The sequence below is a fragment of the Heteronotia binoei genome, chromosome 1 (genome assembly GCF_032191835.1).
Source record: "Heteronotia binoei isolate CCM8104 ecotype False Entrance Well chromosome 1, APGP_CSIRO_Hbin_v1, whole genome shotgun sequence".
Classification (NCBI taxonomy): Eukaryota; Metazoa; Chordata; class Lepidosauria; order Squamata; family Gekkonidae; genus Heteronotia; species Heteronotia binoei.
The window spans coordinates 173,529,920-173,549,827 of record NC_083223.1 but is presented as its reverse complement, the minus strand read 5'-3'; the positions used below and the strand labels follow the sequence as shown (position 1 = coordinate 173,549,827).

Below are 19,908 nucleotides of genomic sequence, written 5' to 3'. Positions count from 1 at the left end.
GTTTGTGGGATGGGGACTCTATGAAACTGGCAAAGACCAGATGCTCCAAGGATTGTTAGTTACTAGCCAGTAACTTTTCTTTATTTTTCTAGCTGTACCAAGAACCTGTCTTGTAGCTACCATGAGAATGTGCCTTGTAGTAATAAAGTTGTTTAACTAAACAGTCTGCACCCTTCCTTACTCATTACAATAACAAAATATGCTCCTGTAATGTTGACCTTGGGTGACACCAGGAGAGTGAGAGGGGCAGATAATACCTGGTGTGGTGGCATGCTATCAGAAAGGAGCAGCAATTAGAGACTTTCTGCTCCAGGTTCCTGACTGGGCTGCGAGTTGGCAGGGAAGTCTACATTTGCAAGGCAACAAAGCCATCCTACCACACCCATTTAATTCTAAAACCTCTTTCCTGAGAGTAAGCCCCATTGAATATACCTGAGTAGGATTCTAAGCAGACCTCCATTGCACTGTAATGAATGGAGATCTTCTCTGTGTAAAATGCTACTTAATTATATAACCATATATATATAAACATATATAAAATGGGAGCCAATGGTTTTCTGATGTGGAAGTTTGCCCAGAAATAGTAAGTTCCCTGGCACATTCTCTGGAAAAACTTGTTTCCAGATCATTACTTTTTCCGCACCTTATACCAGAAAGGCTGAGTACATTTCAAAATGAGATTCAGGTAACTATTGGTGACAATGTAAAGAAATAGACACTTTTAAAACAGTAAAACCTCAAGAATGGATTCATGGGGAAATTTTATAAATAAAGAATTCATTCCATTTTAAATAGTTAGCCAGGGAAGGGAAAGTGTTCTTAAGGTGTAATTAAATTGCCATCATACATTAGAGATACAAAACAGTTTGTGAGCATGGTGGAAGGGATTAGTGTTCTAGAGGAAGCAGATTTACTTACTCTCCCCTCTGCAAACCCAGACATCTTCAGGCTCCACCTCTCAAAAAAAGGTAAAGGTAGTCCCCTGTGCAAGCACCAGTCGTTTCTGACTCTGGGGTGACGTTGCTTTCACAACATTTTCACAGGAGACTTTTTACGGGGTGGTTTGCCATTGCCTTCCCCAGTCATCTACACCAGTGATCCCCAACCTTTTTGGCACCAGGGACTGGTTTTGTGGAAGACAATTTTTTCACAGACTGGGGGTGGGGGTGGGGAATGGTTTTGGGATGATACAATTGTGCACTTTATTTCTATTAGTTTGGTGTGGTGAAGTGTGCAGACTCTTATCTGGGAGAACCGGGTTTGATTCCCCACTCCTCCACTTGCAGCTTCTGGAATGGCCTTGGTTCAGTCATAGCTCTCACTGAGTTGTCTTTGAAAGGGCAGCTTCTGGGGAGAGCTCTCTCAGCCTCACCTACCTCACAGGGTGTCTTTTGTGGGAGATGAAGGGAAAGGAGATTGTGAGCTGCTCTGAGACTGAAATTCGGAGTGGAGGGCAGGATATAAATCCAATGTCATCTTCTTTTTCTTATAATTACTACATTGTAATATATAATGAAATAATTATACAACTCACAGCCCAGTACTGGTTCATGGCCCGGGGGTTGGGGACCCCTGATCTACACTTTCCCCCCAGCAAGCTGGATACTCATATTACCAACCTCGGAAGGATGGAAGGCTGAGTCAACCTGAGCCGGCTACCTGAAACCAGCTTTCACTGAGATTGAACTCCGGTTGTGAGCAGAGTGAGTTCAGACTGCAGTACTGCAGCTTTACCACTCTGTGTCACGGGGCAAACCTCCAGGTATTTCCAACTCAGAGCTGGGAGTGACAACCCTAGTTTCATCCTATACTTCCCTGGATTACATCTGATTTTTGTGTTACCGCATTTGCCTTGATGTCAAAAGTTGGAAATGGTCCACCTCGGTCACTCAGAGCGGAACGGTTGTTCTGTTGACTACATCTCGTCTCCAACTGCTCCTCCCGGCATCCCGTTTTTGTTGTTTGCACCGTTTCTGTGCCTGTATGCCCAATGGCTTCAGGCATCTGAGGAAGCCAACTCTGACTCACGAACGTTTATGCGAAAATAACTGGTTAGTGTTTAAAGCAATTTTGCAAGGGGCTGTGTGCCACTCCCCTGCCCTCCAGTCTGTCACGCATTGCCGTCATTGCCCTAGTGTTAGCCAGTGGTGCCAGCCAACCAAGCAGCAAGACTGAAGGGGCGCCGCCCCCGGGAGCCCGGCGGGGAGTCTTTCAGAGGCTTCTCCTTTCGGTTTCGATTTTCCGCCGGAAGGAGCGGAGTTTGTCTTGAAGGCAGATAACTGTGGACCCTGCGGCGAGGAAACGAAAGTTTGTTCCCGGAGCGCACTGCAGCAGACTAGAGGCTCGTGAGTCGAAGTTTATTTGGAAGACGAGCAAGCAAATTCCCGCCTTCGGCAGTAAGTGGTAGGGGACTGGGTCTGTTTGGGCAGGAAATGGCGGTAAGAGAAACCGGAGCCCCGCGAGTGGGGGCAGAGGGCCGTGGCGGCAATGCGTGACGGGCTAGGGGGCCGGGGAGTGGTGCACAGCCTCTTGCAAAATTGCTTTCGGACAGCAGATAGAAACACAGAATTCAAACTTGCACGCAGGTGTGGCTCCTGATCGTTTCAACAGCACTTGCGCTGGAAGAAATCCAGAGGGAGACTGTGCTTTGCCCTTCGGCTTCCTGCCGACTCCGAGTGCAGTGGGGTGAAGTTTCTGAATTTTTCTCTGGGCAGCCTTATCCTAGATGTGCTTTTGCAGAAGTAACCCATTTCAGCTCTCGTGAATTTAAATATTTCAGGCTGTAATCCTGATCATGTTTATTTGGGAATAACTTTAACTGAATTTGGAGTATTACTCATAGGATTACACAGAAAAGACTTCAACAGTTCGTGGAGTGCTTTGAGGACTTATTGGTACCTTAGCAGCAGAGCAGACTGCGATGTAGTCCAATGAATGACAAGCATTTCCACCGGAAACAATGGGAACTGTTTGAAAGCCTATTGGATACAATGGGCGCCACTAATGCCATTTGTCTTAAATGGGTTTCATTAAAATGCACTGAAGTACTGGATGGCTCAGACTAGCCCAATCTTGTGAGATCTTGGAAGCTTGCAGGGTCAGCCCTAGTTAGTATTTGAATGGGAGACCACCAAGGAATACTAGGGCCCCTCTGGATATCTCTTGCCTTGAAAATTATATAACAGGGATGGCCAAACTTGCTTAACATAAGAGCCACAGAGAATAAATGTCAGATGTTTGAGAGCCACAAGACATGAAGGTCAGGTGTTTGGGAGCCAGAAGGAAGGAGAATAGGTGGAGGGAGGGAGAGATGGAAAGAAAACGACTTTAAATACATTCTCCAAACTGGCCGGTGGAGGGGGGTGGCTTCAAGAGCCACACAATATGTGTGAAAGAGCCACTTGTGACTCCCAAGCCACAGTCTTATAATATCTCCACAAGTTGACTTGATAGCCTAGAAACAGAATATTGCTTTAGAGATTTCTGATATGGCATGTGTAGAAAGAATAGCAAATGTGTTCTTAATTCTTCCTTTGGTGGGGTGATTTACCATAGAGATTGGTGTTCAGCCACCAGTGGTATACCTAGCATAACTGACGTCCGAAGCAGATAATTTTTAACGCCTTCCTTCCACAACCACTCTGTCCTTTTCTGTTCTCCCACTTTGCTCCTGACTTGTCACCTCCTGGTGGAAGCCCTGCCTACTCAGACTCTATCCATCACTTCTGCCTGATTGGCAGATCCAGTATAGCAGTGCCTTGTGGCTCGTCATAGTTCTCAGCTGCTAAGTTGCTGCTGAAGATCCCCAAGATGGACGTGGTGTCTTCAGTGATGGCAACCCCATCCTTTCTGACCCTTCCATGGTCAGGACTAATTAGCTTAATTAACCATGTTCTTTCAAGCTGGGGAGGGGTCACTGAGGTAAGTATTATTGTTGTTGTTTTTAAATCCTCTACAGTCAATGCACCCCCTTACTGTTTCCACCCAGGGTGGACTGCGCCCACCACCCTACCCTTGGTACACCACTAATGGCCATTGTGTTTGTAATTAGTGTCATAAAGAAAGGAGGCAGTGGCAGAAACAAAAGGGTGGATGGGGACCTTTCTAGATCAAAGATCTAGAGCAGGGGTGGCTAAACTGTGGCTCGGGAGCCACGTGTGGCTCTTTCACACCTATTGTGCGCTCTTGAAGACCCCACTGTCCTGTCAGCTGATTTGGAGCAAGCATTTGTCTCTTTAAGTCACTTCTCCAAGCCAGATGGCGGCTTGGAGAATGCATTTAAAGTTAAAGTTGCTTTCTTTCCACCTCTCCCTTCTCCATCTATTTTCCTCCCTCCCTGTCTTGTGGCTCTCGAACATCTGATGTTTATTCTATGTGGCTCTTACGTTAAGCAAATTTGACCACCCCTGATCTAGAACAACCCTTGTTCTATATCTAGATTTTCAGATTTCAACATAACTAAAACATGCTAATTAAAAATGCTACATATTTTAATCAGAATTTCTTTCAGCTTTCTAGGCATACAGTAATGGCGAGTAGTCAAGCTGTGCCACGGAAATACATGGCTAACCTTAATGAATACTGTCAGAAAAGGCGATTAAAATTGGAATACAAAGATATCAGTGTCAGAGGCCCGCCTCATGATCGTATGTAAGTTTTCAAGCATTATTATGAGGGATTGGGATATGTTATATTAAAAAGCTAGCAGGAATTCTCAGCCACTCTGGGCATGGAAATGAGTGACAAATTGATCTCTGAAAACTGAGGGTACATAGCCATGACAGAGTGACTTTGGTGGGTGTTCATGGCCATGGTGACATAATTTGTCTGGTTAATTTAAATAATGAATGAGACTCTAGCACACTGATACAGTTGCAACCCTGATCATGAGTTTTTCATTTAGTCACTGTTTATTGTTTGTTTGTTATTTATATTTGATCTTGTGTGTTTTACCTTTATTTGCCCTGCATCCCAGTTCTTGGGACACAGGTGGGTTTATAAACATTCTAAATAAATTAATAAAGCAGGGCAGGATGTGTTGTGGGAATTTCAGAAACTTGGTGCAATGAGGAGAATCAGTGGGACACGGTGATTCCTGGATATAAGTTATATCAGAAGGATACAGAGGGAAGGGTTGGAGGGGGGGGGTGGCTCTGTATGTCAGAGGGTATACAGTCCAGTAAGACTAAGGTCAAAGAATTAGATTCCATTCTATAAATGCTTTGGGCCGAAATAGAGGGCCCAAAAGAAAATTTTACTATGTGAGTTTGTTATTGCCCACCAAATCAAAAGATAGAGGACAATTATAATATGATGGAAGGATTAAAGATAGTGGCTAAATGTAAAAACTGTGTCATAATAGGTGATTTTAACTACCCGCAGATTGATTGGGTCAATATGTGTTCCGGTCGAGAGAAAGAGATTGAGCTTCTAGACGCTCTCAATGACTGTGCTGTGGAGCAGATGGTCACAGAAACTACCAGGGGTGGGGTGATCCTGGATTTGGTCCTAAGCAATACCCAAGACTTAGTGAGAGATGTAAAAGTGATCACACCGCTTAGGAGCAGTGACCACAACATTATTGATTTCACCATTTGTAAAAATTGGGAATTGCCCCAAAAGACCAGCACAATCACGTTTAACTTTAAAAGGGATAAATTTTCTGAGATGAGGAGGCATGTGAAGAGGAAACTGAAAGGAAAGGTAAATACAGTCAAAACCCTTGGGGAAGCTTGGAGGCTATTTAAAACTACAATCCTAGAAGCTCAGATAAAATATATACCACAAGTTAGGAAAGGCACAAACAGGTATAAGAAAAGGCCTGCATGGTTAACAAACAAAGTAATGGAAGCTGTAAAAGGTAAGAAGGACTCCTTTAAGCGGTGGAAAGCTGGTCCAAGTGAGATTAATAAAAGGGAACACAGGCTGTGGCAAATCAAATGCAAGACTGTGATCAGGCAGGCAAAAAGAGACTATGAGGAGCATATTGCAAAAAACATAAAGACCAACAATAAAAATTTCTTCAAATATATTAGAAGCAGGAAACCAGCCAGGGAGGCAGTGGGGCCCTTGGATGACCAAGGGGTAAAAGGATTACTGAAGGAGGATAGGGAAATGGCTGAGAAGCTGAATGTATTTTTTGCCTCCGTCTTCACTGTGGAAGATTAGAAGTGTTTGCCCGCTCCAGAATCACTAATTTTGGAAGGGGTGTTGAAAGACTTGAGTCAGATTGAGGTGACAAGAGTGGAGGTCCTACAACTGATTGACGAATTAAAAACTAGTAAGTCACCAGGTCCGGATGGCATACATCCAAGAGTTCTGAAAGAACTCAAAGTTGAACTTGTGAATCTCCTGACAAAAATATGTACTCTTTCATTGAAATCTGCCTCCGTTTCTGAGGACTTGAAGGTAGCAAATGTCACCCCTATCTTTAAAAAGGGTTCCAGAGGAGATCTGGGAAATTGCAGGCCAATCAGTCTGACTTCCAATACCGGGAAAGTTGGTAGAAACCATTATCAAGGACAGAATGAGTAGGCACATTGATGAACACAAGTTATTGAGGACGACTTAGCATGGGTTCTGTAAGGGAAGATCTTGCCTCACTAACCTGTTACAGTTCTTCGAGGGGGTGAACAAGCATGTGGACAAAGGGGACCCAATAGATGTTGTTTACCTTGACTTCCAGAAAGCTTTTGATAAAGTTCCTCATCAAAGGCTCCTTAGTAAACTCGAGAGTCACGGAGTAAAAGGACAGGTCCTCTTGTGGATCAAAAACTGGCTAATTAATAGGAAGCAGAGAGTGAGTATAAATGGGCATTCTTCGCAGTGGAAGTGGGGTGCCACAGGGCTCAGTACTGGGTCCCATGCTCTTTAACTTGTTCATAAATGATTTGGAGTTGGGAGTAAGCAGTGAAGTGGCCAAGTTTGCAGATGACACTAAATTGTTCGGGGTGGTGAGAACCAAAGAGGATTGTTGAGGCTGGTTGAGTGGGCGTCAACGTGGCAGATGAGGTTCAATGAGGCCAAGTGCAAAGTAATGCACATTGGGGGCAAAAATCCCAGCTACAAATACAAGTTGATGGGTTGTGAACTGGCAGAGACTGACCAAGAGAGAGATCTTGGGGTCATGGTAGATAACTCACTGAAAATGTCAAGACAGTGTGCGATTACAATAAAAAAGGCCAACGACATGCTGGAAATTATTAGGAAGGGAATTGAAAACAAATCAGCCAGTATCATAATGCCCCTGTATAAATCGATGGTGCAGTCTCATTTGGAGTACTGTGTGCAATTCTGGTCACCACACCTCAAAAAGGATATTATAGCATTGGAAAAAGGGCAACTAGAATGATTAAAGGGTTGGAACACTTTTCCTATGAAGAAAGGTTAAAACGCTTGGGGCTCTTTAACTTGGAGAAACGTCAACTGCGGGGTGACATGATAGAGGTTTACAAGATTATGCATGGGATGAAGAAAGAGAAAGAAGTCCTTTTCTCCCTTTCTCACAATACAAGAACTCGTGGGCATTCAATGAAATTGCTGAGCAGTCAGGTTAAAACGGATAAAAGGAAGTACTTCTTCACCCAAAGGGTGATTAACATGTGGAATTCACTGTCGCAGGAGGTGGTGGCAGCTACAGGCATAGCCAGCTTCAAGAGGGGATTGGATAAAAATATGGAGCAGAGTTCCATCAGTGGCTATTAGCCACAGTGTGTGTGTGTGTATTTTGGCCACTGTGTGATACAGAGTGTTGGGCTGGATGGGCCATTGGCCTGATCCAACATGGCTTCTCTTATGTTCTTATGTTGTTTGTTGTATTAGCTAAAGGCCCAGTGTCTGATAGATGGGGAAGTAAGAGAAAGCTCTACACATTTTCCCTGCTCTGCTGTCAATACCTGCCTAGCATGATTCACCAGCCAAATATCCTGACTTCTTTCATTAGCATTGGTTGTTAGCCTGCCTAGTGTTAACATTCTCAGAGTTCAAACATAGGACAGGGCTGGGTTTGGAGAAGAAGGCCTGGCCTTGTCCTTTATCCCAAATCCAATTCTTAGGGTAGATGGTGACATGTTTTCTAAGTTGCATTGGAAATGCATTGTTTCCCTTGCCTTCTTTCCTTCCAGAAGGTAGGTCCCAGGTTAGGAGGACCTCTCTTTCCCCTCCAAACCAGTTTCCTCAGTAAGACTTCAAATGCCAAGACCAAGGCAGTACATTGTACCCAGAGCACAATAGTATAATGTGTTCTCTGTGGCTGTACCAATTAACGGTCGGTTTGCCACATTTTGTACTTTTTTCCAAAGAAGTTATTGCTCGCAGCATTGCATTTTGTTTAAGGCACTCAGCTTTTTGACAAAATCTCACGTGATTTCTGTTGCATACACTTTGCGCCAAACTATGCATTGTACACATGTTGGTACCTGTATCTTTTTTTTTCTTCTGGGGGGAGGCGGAAATGAGCAGAAAAGTGGCAGGTGAAGAAAGAGTTCAGTGCCTCCTATGCTTGCCCTGCTTCTCTGCTACTGATTTAGCATTTTGAGACTTAAAAAAAATCACAAGTCTGTGTGATGTCTGCTTTGGCTCATATATACTGCCTGGATACTTTCAACAGTCATTTCCAATATCTTCAGCAGTTAGTTCAAACCCTTCCTTCCTTCCTTCCTTCCTTCCTTCCTTCCTTCCTTCCTTCCTTCCTTCCTTCCTTCCTTCCTTCCTTCCTTCCTTCCTTCCTTCCTTCCTTCCTTCCTTCCTTTTTATTCCTTTCTCACAAACTTTTACATAACTCCATTCATTCCTCTCATTCTTTCTGTCTTGTCTTTTTCTTTCATTCTATCTTCCTTCTCATTTTTCTTTCTCTCACTCTTTCCCCCTCTTTTTTTTCTACCTCCCTTCTGTTCTTTTCTGTATCTCTGTCTTTCTGTCTTTTTATTTCATTCTGGCTGCGATACAAAGCGGTTGTGATGACAACCCTCATCTATGGCTCCGAATCGTGGGTTTTATACCGTCATCACCTGCGACTCCTTGAGCGCTTTCATCAGCGCTGCCTTCGCACCATCCTCAACATCCACTGGGGTGACTTTGTGACCAACACTGAAGTCCTCAAGCGGGCAGAGGTTACCAGCATCGAGGCACTGCTGTTGAAGACGCAGCTGCGCTGGGCAGGGCATATTTCTAGGATGGAAAACCACCGCCTTCCCAAGATTGCCCTGTATGGCGAACTCTCCACCGGCCATCGAAATAGAGGGGCACCAAAGAAGAGGTACAAGGACTCCTTGAAGAAATCCCTTAGCACCTGTCACATCAACCATCACCAGTGGTCTGACCTAGCCTCAGATCGCAAAGCATGGAGGCACACCATCCACCAGGCTGTCTCTTCCTTTGAGAACGCACGCATAGCTGGTCTTGAGGACAAAAGGAGATTGAGGAAGAATCGCACTGCTACAGGACCAACCCTAAATCAGACTTTTCCCTGCAGCCGCTGTGGCCGGACCTGCCTGTCCCACATTGGTCTTGTCAGCCACCAGCGAGCCTGCAGCAAACGTGGACTATTGCACCCTTCTTAAATCTTCGTTCGCGAAGCCAAGCCGAGAGAGAGAGGCTGCGATAACACATACTGAACAATGCACTTTCAGTTAGGGTTGCCAGGTCCAATTAAAGAAATATCTGGGGACTTTGGCGATGAGCCAGGAGCAAGGTTGTGACTAGCATAATTGAACTCCAAAGGGAGCTCTGGCCATCACATTTAAAGGGATTGCACACCTTTTAAATGCCTTCCCTCCATTGGAAATAATGAAGGATAGGGGCACCTCTTTGGGTTTATAGAATTAGACCCCCTGGTCGAATCTTTTTGAAACTTGGAGGGTATTTTGAAGAGAGGCACTGGATGTGATGCTGCAAATGTAGTGCTTTTATCTAAAAAATAACTTTCTGAGAGCCCCAGATACCCATGGATCAATTCTGCATTATACCCTATGGGAATCAGTCTCCATAGGAAATAATGGATAACCCAGCAGATATTTCCCTCCCCCTCCCCAGCTTTCTGATGATCATGAAGCAGGGGGAGGGTCTCCAAATCAGGGTATCCCCTGTTCCCATCTGGGGATTGGCAACCCTACGTTTCAATCCACTTCCAATGCACTTTCCAACTGGATTTTACTGTGTGAACTGGCAAAATCCAGATGGAATGTGCTTTGAAACTGGATTGAAATGACATTATTTAACGTGTGTGATTGCAGCCTCTGTCTACCTTCATTCCTTCCATTTCCCTTTGGCTGTTTCTACACTTGGCAGAAAATCCTGCCTTTGTGTGTATTTAAAAGTAATAGTCTACATTGCATATCGCCATCACTTCTGTATTGCTTTCCATTTTCTTAAGTCTTCTACATTCATTTTTTTGACTGGGCGTCAATAATACTTTCACCCTGGAGTTGCCCTTTAGTTCTCAAGAGTACTTTTGAACATCTAGATCTAAGGTCATAATTGTAGAACATTCCCTCCGAGTTTTAGAACTCCTCCCCAAAGCCTTGTCCATCATTCGCTTGTGAGAGCACTGATTCAGGAAGTTGCTAGGTGTGCTGCTCAGAGGTTCATCGACATGTGCTCTCCTCCAAGTAGGTCTTCCCTCACATGGAAAGCCCAGCTTGGAGGGGAACGCTTCTCTGGCCTTCAAGGCGAAGGCAGCTGGGCAGGGCATCAACATGGTTTCTCTGAGTCGGGCTTCCCTCGGAAGGGAGGAGAATGTGCCCCGCCCAGCTGCTCTCACCTTCAAGGCGAAAGCAGCCAGGCAAAGCATCAGTGCAGCTTTTCCAAGCCAATCTTTCCTCACAAGGGAGGCCTGACTCAGAGGAGAACATGCTCCACCTGGCTGCTCTTGCCTTCAAGGCGAAAGCAGCTGGGCAGGGCATCAGAGGAGAACGCCTCCACAGTGTGCTCTCAGAGGTTCTCTGTGCCTCCGAGAGCTCACTGCACAGACCTGGTTTGGCTAGAGCTAGAGCCTGCCCAGCCCTCCTTCCATGTCATTGTGCCTGCTCCCTCTTTGGGCTGGGGTGCAACGACAGGGCAGGCATGGGTGGGGGGCATGGGGCAGGTGCTGGCCTGAGGCGCCCGAGGTCCTAGCACCGAGCCTGCCTCGGTCCTGGGCAGGTGAAAGAGGTGGTGGAAAAGGAAGACAGTCTCCAAGTGGTGGAGAGGCGCCTCGCTTCCCCTTTAACTTGCATGGGTTCTGGGCAGGTGAAACAGGCGGCATGTGGCAGCAGTGCATGCACCTCTATGCAAGGGGCAGGGATCCTTGCCTGGGGCTTCCTTGTTTTTCAAATATGGAAGTAAAACTCCACAAAAGGTGAGGAGCAAATTTTTAAATGCAGAAGCATGATGCAAGTTTGTAGCACGCAGATCCAGTTCTTAGTAGATCTCTGGAGCAAAGCTGAATGGAGAAAGGGCCTTTCTCTCACTCTTTTCTCCACATCTTTTTCCTACTGTTCTTTCTCTGTCTCTTTCTTTTTCTTTTATTCTGTTTGTCTTCCTTCCTGCCACCTACACATTCATCACCACCCTCCTGAATATTTTTCTAGGGCCTCTTGTATTTCTATAATGGGCTTTACTGCTAGCCAGGCTATAATAGAAAAATTAAATATCATATGATGCCTGGGGAAAGTAGTTTTTGTGCTAGGGTTGCCTCTAGCCCATAAGACTTATCAAGCAGTTGATTATGAAGATAGATACCAATAGTACCATCTGCTGGGCTAGGAGTGTTCTTATTGCCCTATGGGAATCCCACTGCTCTTTATAATCCCAAAATACTTGTTTAACCTTACAGTTCCACAATACAGGCTAGCCAGATTAAATGCGCTACTGTCAGCAATCTCTGAGGGCTTTATATTAGCTGTACAGTTTTCAGATAAACATTACAGTTGTGGTTTAGAGCCAGTTTGGTATAGTGTTTAAGTGTGTGGACTCTTATCTGAGAGAACCAGGTTTGATTCCCTGCTCCTCCACTTGCACCTGCTGGAATAGCCGTAGCTATCACGGGGCTGTCCTTGAAAGGGCAGCTGCTGTGAGAGCCCTCTCAGCCCTACCCACCTCAAAGGGTATCTGTTGTACGGGGAGAAGATATAGAAGCCGCTCTGAGTCTCTGATACAGAGAGAAGGATGGGGTATAAATCTGCAGTCGTCTTCTTCTTTAGGGATCACAGAAACTGAAACATTCTCCATTTGAATGTGTGTGGTATATGTATACTAGAGAGAAATGCATGAAGTGAGCTTCCCCTAGATATTTTAGTAGCTAATTTTTTATGGATTTTTATGGCCAGCAAATATTCTTTTGTTAGTTGAATTCCTTGTTCAGGCCATAAAGGACAGTCTGTGACAAGACTTCTTCTCTAATATGTTATAGTCCTTTCTGGTTTGAATTCTTCATTTCTTTCTCTAATTCCTAGTTGGGATTGATTGCTATTACTCAAAATCTGAAGGGCAGAGAAGTAGAGAAAGAAGGAGAAAGAAAGGCAAACACTCATGACTTCACGCATTCTGATGGCCATTCTGAAGGAATCACTGCGTTCTAGTCGTCATTCACTATCATGTTGGTTATGTATTCCATCTGTGTTTGTTAAATGTAGTTTTACTCCTTCCCTAATTTCTGTTGCTTGAAATGGCATTTGTGTATGGCTCAACATTACAGAATGCTGTGCCGGAACAATGTTTATACTGTCTTCCTTCCTTTGACATCTCTGGAACTGAAGAATATTTTCATGTGGTGGTAGTCAGCCTTTTAAGCATATTTCAATGCATATTTTATAAATATTCAGAAATTGAGGTTTACAGAAACCAAAGCTACCTGAGATTTCATTTTTATTCAGGGATATTTAAAGTGTTTTGTGAATTATTTTCATTATTGCAGCTTCACTGTAATGGTTGTAATAGAAAAAAGAGAATATACCCAGGCGATGGGTAAATCCAAGAAGGATGCAAGAAGTCGTGCGGCAAAATTAGCTTGGGACACTATACAACAGGAAGAGGAGGTAAGTAGATTGTGAAGAGTGTAAAAACTGGGACACTGCTGATGTTCAAAAAAACATTTTTGCCAGAAAACAGCAGTAGCCATTTGAGCAGTAAACACTTATTTACTTCATGTATACCTTGCCTTTCTCGCCAATGAAGACCTAAATGAGTTTATATCATTCTTTGCCCCTTTTTATCCTCACAAGAAGTTTGTAAGGCTTACATTAGGCTGAGACTATGTGACTAGCCCAAAGGAACCCTGCAAGAGTTTCCAAGCAAAGTTGGTATTTTAAGCTGGGTTTCCTAGGTCCTTGTCCAACAATCTAGCCACTATTTATTTATTTCACACCACTTTCTCCTGTGAAAAATGACCCAAGGTGACTTGCAGTAAAAAAACAAACCTTAAATCAGCTGCACCATACAATAAACAACACCAGAAATCTCACATGACATGGATTAAGTAAGTCACAGTCAGATAAAATTTCTTTCAGGATTCCAGATACAGTATGTGTATGTATTCTTTTCTAGCGTTTTACTATATAGCACAACACACACGGTATCTCGTGTTATATGTAGTAAAAAAAATGGCTTGATGACTCATCAAGCCACAGAATGGTGAGAGAAGCTGAAAGTCAGTTAAAGGGTTGGGAGAAACAGAACAAAGTATGAAAGCGGCCTTCCAAACACCTGTGAGCTTGCAGAATCCTGCATGAGGAGAAAGCACTAATATGGAAATGAGATATGTAGATCTGCTGTCTGGCTAGCGACTGATATTGCAGCTAGTGAAAACCTGCTTGACACATTCTTGAGAATGAAATCTAAAAACTGAAAACATTGGTTGTTGTTCAGTCGCACAGTCAAGTCTGACTCTTTGCAGCCCCATGGACCAAGTCATGCCAGGCCCTCCTGTCTTCCACCATCCTCCTAAGTCTGCTCAAATTCATGTTAGTTACATCAGTAACACTGTCCAGCCATCTCATCTTTTGCCGTCCCTTTCTTCTTTTGCCTTCTGTCTTTCCCAGCATCAGGATCTTCTCCAGTGAGTGCTGCCTTCTTATTTGGTGGCCAAAGTATTTGAGCTTCAGCTTCAGCATCTGACCTTCCAGTGAACAGTCAGGGTTCATTTCCTTTAGGACTGACTGATTTGATCTTCCTGCAGTCCAAGGGACTCTCAAGTAGTCTTCTCCAGTACCACAGCGCAAAAGCATCTATTTTTCTGTGCTTGGCCTTCTTTATGGTCCAACTCTCACAGCCATACATTACTACTGGGAATACCATCGCTATGACTATACGGACTTTTGTTGGCAGAGTGATGTCTCTACTTTTTATTATACTGCCCAGGTTTGCCATAGCTGTCCTCCCAAGGAGCAAACATCTTTTAATTTCATGGCTACAGTCACCATCTGCAGTGATCTTGAATCCCAGGAATGTGAGGTCTGTCACTACTTTCATGTTTTCCCCTTTTATTTGCCAAGGAGTGATGGGACTGGATGCCATAATCCTAGGTTTTTTGATGTTGAGTTTCAAGCCTACTTTTGTGCTCTCCTCTTTCACCCTCAACAAGAGGTTCTTTAGGTCTTCTTTACTTTCTGCCAGTAGAGTGGTGTCATCTGCATATCTGAGGTTGTTGATGTTGTTGATGTTTTCCCCAGCAATCTTAATTCCGGTTTGTGCTTCATCCAGGCTGGCATTCCGCATGATGTACTCTGCATATAAATTAAATAAATAGGGTGGGACGGTAGGGACGGTGGCTCAGTGGTAGAACATCTGCTTGGGAAGCAGAAGGTCCCAGGTTCAATCCCCGGCATCTCCAAAAAAAGGGTCCAGGCAAATATGTGTGAAAAACCTCAGCTTGAGACCCTGGAGAGCTGCTGCCAGTCTGAGAAGACAATACTGACTTTGATGGTCCAAAGGTCTGATTCAGTATAAGGCAGCTTCATATGTTCATAGGGTGACAATATACATCCTTGTCGAATTCCTTTTCCTATTCTAAACCAATCAGTTGTTCCATATCCCGTTCTGACAGTTGCTTCTTGACCCTTATACAGGTTTCTCAGGAGATGTGAAGTGGTCTGGTACTCCCATCTCTTTAAGGACTTGCTACAGTTCGTTGTGATCCACAGATTTACAGACATTTTTCTATGCAAGACCTATATTCAGCTAGGCTTCTCTTTTTGTTATGGTTTGTCACCACAGACACACGAGAAATATAACTCATTGTTCAGCAGAGTGATATTTTGAGGAATGTTAGTCCTGCTGCCAAATGGAATCAGGGAGTGTAAGGTCAGAGAGACATGGCCAGTTCCTCTAGGTAGCAAGGAGAGTCTCTGCTATGAAGTAGATTAATTTGTACTTTTCCTCTTTACAGGCACATCCTGCTTCAGCACCACTGCAGCAGGCACAGCCATTTCCCCACCCATCTTCACCAACTCCAAAATCTCTAGAGTGTGCTGCAAGTGCCCTGGATATTGCATCTTTGCCTTCTGATAACTTTATTAGCTTGCTGAATGAATATGCATCAAAGAATAACGTAACTGTTCGGTATCCTTTGAAGGATAAAACTGGAGAAGACCATAAGCCAAAGTGAGCTATCATAATCCTGGGATGGATGTAAATATGTGGCGGGGGGACTCTTAATGTAGTTAGTGACATTTAAATGTTGGTGGGTTAAGTTTAGCACCAGGAATTTCTTTTTAGTTCTAATTATACCATTATATCTACAGGAAGTCAATTAACTGTATAATGAAGACTTTGGGACTGCAGCTTGTCGTGGCAGTTTTATAAAATTCTGAACAAATAAGCAGATAAGGTCTGAAAATCAGAGCAGCATACAAAGTACTTTCATATATACCGTATTTTTCGGTCCATAAGGTGCTCCGGACCATAGGACGCACCTTCCTCCTGGGGGGCGATCCGCTGCCTCCGCCTCCAATCCCAGCGCTTCCCCCGCGCCTGCCTGCCTGGCTCCAGCTTCTTCCAGCAAGCGCTGGGATCGCTCCACGCTGCCCCCACCGCAAACCCAGCGCTTCGCGAGCGCCGGCTGCAGAGAGGGCAGCGTGCTTCTTCCGTGCCTGTCTGCCTGGCTCCAGCTCTGACGCTTACAGCAAGGGCTAGGATCACTCCCTCTGCCCTCCGATCCCAGCACTTGCTTTAAGCATCAGAGCTGGAGCCAGGCAGACAGGCACGGACAGCCGGCGCTCGCGAAGCGTTGGGTTTGCGGTGGGGGCAGCGTGGAGTGATCCCAGCGCTTGCTGGAAAAAGCTGGAGCCAGGCAGGCACGGGGGAAGCGCCGGGATCAGAGGCGGAGGCAGCGGATCGCCCCCCCCCCGGAGGAAGGTACCTTCGCTCCATAAGACGCACACACTCCCCCCCACACTTTATTTGGGGGGGGGGGGAGTGCGTCTTATGGTCCGAAAAATATGGTATGTGTGTGTGTGTGTGTGTGTATATATATATATATATGTATATATATATATACACACACATACATACATACATACACACACCGTATTTTTCGGACCACCCCGTATATATATATATATATATATATATATATATATATATATATATATATATATATATATATATATATATATATATATATATATATATATATATATATATATATGGTATTTTTATGGTATGGTATATATTTCCGACTCTGGGATGACATCGCATCACGACGTTTTCACAGTAGACTTTTTACGGGTTGGTTTGCCATTGCCTTTCCCAGTCATCTACACTTCACCCCCAGCAAGCTGGGTAATCATTTTACCGATCTTGGAAGAATGGAAGGCTGAGTCAACCTTGAGCCAGCTTCCTGAACCCAGCTTCCTCCGGGATCAAACTCAGGTCGTGAGCAGAGAGCTTGGATTGCAGTACTGCACCATATATATATAGTGCACTATATATATATAGTGTATGTGTGTGTTTTTATCCCTTTTGCTTATCAGTTTTATTAAGAAGACGTGTAATCTTGGAGAGCTTTTTGAGGCCAATGTGATGCCATATGTTTGTAATGTTTACTCCTCTCTGTCTTCCCAGTTTCTAAAGCAAAGAACGCGTGACTGCTATGCAGAACCGTAACTGCATCAAATGTAACTTTCCCTACATTTTGATATTATTTAGGTGTTCATTTCCTGTTTCTGCACCAAAACACAGAATACAAGTTGTAGCTATGTCGGCATGGAATAGATTAACCTTGTCATGGAGTTGCCATATTGGACATGGAAACTGTGTTTGTATCATAATTTTCTGTAGAGTGGGGGGAAATCGGTGAGATAGAAGACAATGGGTTCTCATTTTAACATGATAAGGGATTTGAGATTCCATAACACAGCTGTCATGGAGTTTAAAATATTTAGTGCAGGAAAGAGCAGCTTACTTAGTTCAAGGTAACTTTCATTTATGCATAATGTAAAGTAGGTGCACATGTACAACAGCAAAAAAAAAACTTAATTAAAAAATTAGATTTAACATGCCAGCAAAATTTAATGGAGCTTGTGGGTTGCAAATGCGTACTGGATTTGGGGAATATCAGGCTATTTTATTGTGTGAGAATCACAAATGAATTTCGTACAAACTGGCTGTAAGGGCTGGAATGCCATGTTGCTTTACATCCATTCCGCTGCTTCCATATGTTCATGTAAGCAATGTAACACATAGCACAATTTCCCACTTGGGGACTGTCCATATCAGTGTTAGTTTTCCTAGCTGTTGTGCTGGCTATTGACACTTTAGTTCACAGGCATGGAGAGTCCACATGTGGAAGTAGAGGTCAAGTGGATCAGGTAATATATGGTGGACCAGACCTGAATTTTGTATACATATAGTCATTCATGTCTTGGTGCTAGCTATTAAATAAAAACTGATGTCAATTTCTGATCTTGTGCAGTAGCTCTGTGGACTTGAAGGATATGCTGAGCCCTGATTTAGGGACATGTGAGTGGGAGGAGGTTTTATATACAGGTAGGCTGACAAGCATGTGCTCTGTTGGATGGATAACTGTTATATTTGTAGCCCAGGCTACTTCTTTTCTGTAGAACTAACACAACTAGATATTCTTGTTGCTGTGGCTACGGTAGCATCTTGTGCAAGAAAGTGGTACAGGGATGGATAACTGCTTCTAATTTGGCTAGATACGGCAGGAAAGATCCTGTTCAGTGTAATTCTACTTTGCCAGTGCTGAAAACCCAATCCTCCTTTCCACTAGCCCTTCCCTGCCTTTAACTCCTCCTTGTGTCATACTCTAGAAATGAGTACACCTGGCTCTTAGTGATAGGACCAGGTCAAGAGGAAGCTGCATGATGCACTGGGAGCTTGATACCACATTTTGTTGAAGTGCATTCACTGATTTTTTTCTTCTTCTCTCCTTTGTTGCCTAGCTTCTTCTGTGCCTGTGAGATTGATGATAAAATTTATGGTGAAGGTACAGGACAAAACAAGCAAACAGCAAAGTTTAATGCTGCCAAGCAAGCATATGAAAAGTTGATGACCCAACCAGCTTTCAGTGTATGTATTATGCTTAGAGTATTGATAAATTCGTTAACATTTTCATTAACTATTTCATCATGCAAATTTAAATCAGACTTTGTCCACATACTTCATATCCAAGTTTCTTGTTGAAAGAAATGCACGCTGCCATTCTGGGAACATAATCTGTTGAGTAGGTTGTCTTATATTCTTTTGGTTTTCTCAGAGTAAGCTTACTTTCTGGATAGAAATAGCACACTCAAAGGCCTCAGTTTGAATAGTGGAATATTAAACTAAAAGGTAAATATTTTAAAAGGGACTGAGAAATAAGTCATGATAAGCAAGCTGTAAATAACATTCCTGGGTCCAGCCATTTCTCAGCAGAAGGTACTGTCAGACCCTGCATTCCATAGATTTGGGATGTGAAGGATATTGCTAATGCAATAAATACCTGATATGTTATGCCAATAAAGGTTTTTGAAATTGGAAATACCTAATGGATCTAATACCTATTGGATCAGCAATACCAGATATTGCAAAAGCCACCCTCTCTGAGAGTTCTCAGTTTCTTTCCAATTCTGAAAGTACTGGAATTAAGAATCATGTTGGGAGGCAGTTGCTTGGTGTGGCTGTGGAGGAGATACTGTGCCCATGCTGGTCCATGGGACATTAGCGCTTTAAAGGTCCATTAGTATCTATGGGTGGTAGACTTCTGGAGGTCTGGTCTGCCTATAGGAAATACTGATCCTTTAAAGTCCAGCAAGGCATTGACCACCTGAGGGCCAGGGTAGGTGTGATTTCTCTTCTTCCTTTCCTGTTTCAGCTGCCTATGAGGGTCCCTTATACTTTTTTTTTAGTTGAGAAAGGGCATGATTATAATTTTCATTAAATTGGGAGTATTGTTCCTGATGCAGCTTTCCAGACTGTAACCATACTTCCAATATTTAATGAAAACAATATTCACACTTTCCTGGCTTTCTAATAAAGAATTAAATGATAGTTCTTGGGATATGCATTCTCCAAGCTTGAATCCTACAAAATGTCCTCTGATAAAAGGGAATAGACTTTTTCTGCTAAAATTCTAGGAAAACACCACACCAAGGAACAGTTTTGGGGGCGGGGGAGGTTTGGTTGATCTGCAGTGGAAGAGAGGAAGGAGCAAGTAATCTCTCTTTCCATTCATAGAAATCCTACATGGTCCAGTCTATAAGAATGACCTCATCACGTGATAACTTTTTCCATTGTGTTATCATTTTTTTCATTTCCTAAAAACATCTTGTGACTAGTGATGTCACAAAAGCTCTGCCAAATTAGGTTTCCAGGTGGAAATTGCATTTATAAGTTGACTTTCTTTTGCTGTCAGAATAACCAATGTACTACTACTTAGTGAATGCATTTCCTTCCATTTGATTTGTCATTACTGGATTAATCCATATTGTTTTC

The 19,908-nt window shown here is 43.6% G+C and overlaps 1 protein-coding gene across 1 annotated transcript in view; it reads left to right on the top strand.

Moving 5' to 3' along the window:
- Positions 1-2,306: 2,306 nt before the first annotated feature.
- The window catches only part of EIF2AK2 (eukaryotic translation initiation factor 2 alpha kinase 2), a 53,227-nt gene continuing 35,625 nt past the window's right edge, over positions 2,307-19,908 (top strand). Inside the window, exons 1-5 of the mRNA XM_060259314.1 lie at positions 2,307-2,396; positions 4,511-4,650; positions 12,893-13,013; positions 15,362-15,576; positions 18,378-18,504. Coding sequence (XP_060115297.1) covers positions 4,529-4,650; positions 12,893-13,013; positions 15,362-15,576; positions 18,378-18,504 — 585 coding nt within the window. The 5' untranslated portion in view covers positions 2,307-2,396; positions 4,511-4,528. The remainder of the gene's footprint in view (positions 2,397-4,510; positions 4,651-12,892; positions 13,014-15,361; positions 15,577-18,377; positions 18,505-19,908) is intronic.